At 36.4% G+C, this 1,792-nt stretch overlaps 1 protein-coding gene across 1 annotated transcript; it reads left to right on the forward strand.

Moving 5' to 3' along the window:
* Positions 1-990: 990 nt before the first annotated feature.
* On the forward strand, positions 991-1,792 carry LOC112140416 (trans-L-3-hydroxyproline dehydratase-like; the record flags this gene model as incomplete). The annotated part of the gene is given in 1 exon segment (XM_036211334.1): positions 991-1,792. A coding segment is annotated over 1 exon segment (126 nt), but the record flags the coding sequence as incomplete, so codon positions are not given.

Genomic DNA, 1,792 nt, shown 5'->3' on the forward strand with positions numbered 1-1,792 from the left:
TTTTCAGTATTATCAGTCCTGTGGCCACAAAATACAAATTTGTGTTCACCAAATTCTAATTTGTGTCCACAAATTGGTAATTTCTCCACAAAAATGTTCATTTGTGTCCACAAAATGGCAATAAAATGGTCATTTCTTCACAAAAAATTTCATTTGGGTCCACAAAATGGTAATTTCTTCACAAAAATGTTCATTTTGGTCCACAAAATAGCAGTAAAATGTTAATTTAGGTCCATAAAATGGTAATTTCTTCACAAAAATGTTCATCTGTGTCCACAAAATGGTAATTTCTTCACAAAAATTTTTATTTTGGTCCACAAAATGGGAATTTCTTCACAGAAAAATGCTAATTTCTGCACACAAAATACTATTTGTTCTTACAAAATACTAATAAAATTGTAATTTTTGCCCAAAATACACTTATTTATGCTCACAAAATCATAATTCACAAATCCTTACTTTTTAGGAAACAATCTGTTTTTTTCTTTTCTGAATGTCACCTCCAGATCTCTGTATGATATTGTGTCTGTAGATATTCTGAGCTCCACCACAAAATCTTAAAGGAAAGAACTACAAGCTGAAGTTCTGCTGTTTGAATTCTCTCTGTGGGATTAATAAAGTTCCATTAATTCAAACTCTACATTTAAGATCCACCTCTGAACGGATCAGCCGAGTAAATACGGGTTCTGATTGTGGCCTCATTTGTTGACACATTTATGTGATATGAAAATTAGTTTTAAGATGCTAAATGTGTGTGTGGTGGTGGTGGGGGGGGTGTTTACCCAGTTTATCGTCACACTGACAGACAAAAACACATTCTCAGGATTCTTCTTTATTTATAGATTTTCAGATCTACCCGACAGTTTTCTTATTTGATCTTAAAGAACTTCAAAATGTTTAAATTACATCTAAAATGTTTTCTTCTATAAAAATTCACCGGCTTCTACTCCCTTGAACTGACACTCCCAGTCGTCTTTTGTTTTTCTTCAGGAGGCAGAGTGTGGAGACTTCAAGGGCGTGGTGGTGGAAGTCTCAGGCAGAGCTTTTTACACCGGAGTGTCGCGGTTTGTGCAGGAAACGGAGGACCAGCTGACCACGGGGTTTCTGCTGAAGTGACACTTTAAACCCCTCAAACATGCACCATCAGAAACTAGAAAGTGTGGAAGAAATCTTTGAAAAAAAATCATTCTTGATGCTTAAAGTTTAGAATAGCACTTCAGTTTTTTGTAGAATATATAAAACAGTTAGAAAAATGTGTCATCTGTGAATTCAAATATGTAGTTGCAGTGAACACATTTGTCCACTAGATGGAGCCATACATTTACTTTCAATGTGGAAAATCAAAGTTTGCCAATAAAAACAAATGAAAATTAAACACTTAAAAAAATCATAATCAATATCTCCTGTTTATTTTCATCAGGTCATTTTACAGTGGAAGGCAGTATTTAAATTATAAAAGGGGGTGGAGTCTGAGGCCGTACATCCACGGACAGTTTTGTTTGGATGCAGCCAGCGCGCAGAAAACTGTTCCAGCACGTGAAAGCGGAGAACTCTTCAGAGGGAAAGGAGGCCGACGGGTTTCAGTACGTGATTACTGTCGCTTAGTCATGTGCCACATGCACACTTCATTTTGCCGCCACAAAGAAAAATCATGAGTTAAGGCCAGCTCTTAACATGACAAATAAAACATTCAGGGATCGTGTATTTATATATTTATATACTTTAGTTGACTGCGAGAGAGCAGCAGCGTCAGAGTTCAGGCGGGCAAAAGCGCTTCCTCTCATCCTATGAA

The sequence above is a fragment of the Oryzias melastigma genome, unplaced genomic scaffold (genome assembly GCF_002922805.2).
Source record: "Oryzias melastigma strain HK-1 unplaced genomic scaffold, ASM292280v2 sc04326, whole genome shotgun sequence".
NCBI classification, from domain to species: Eukaryota; Metazoa; Chordata; class Actinopteri; order Beloniformes; family Adrianichthyidae; genus Oryzias; species Oryzias melastigma.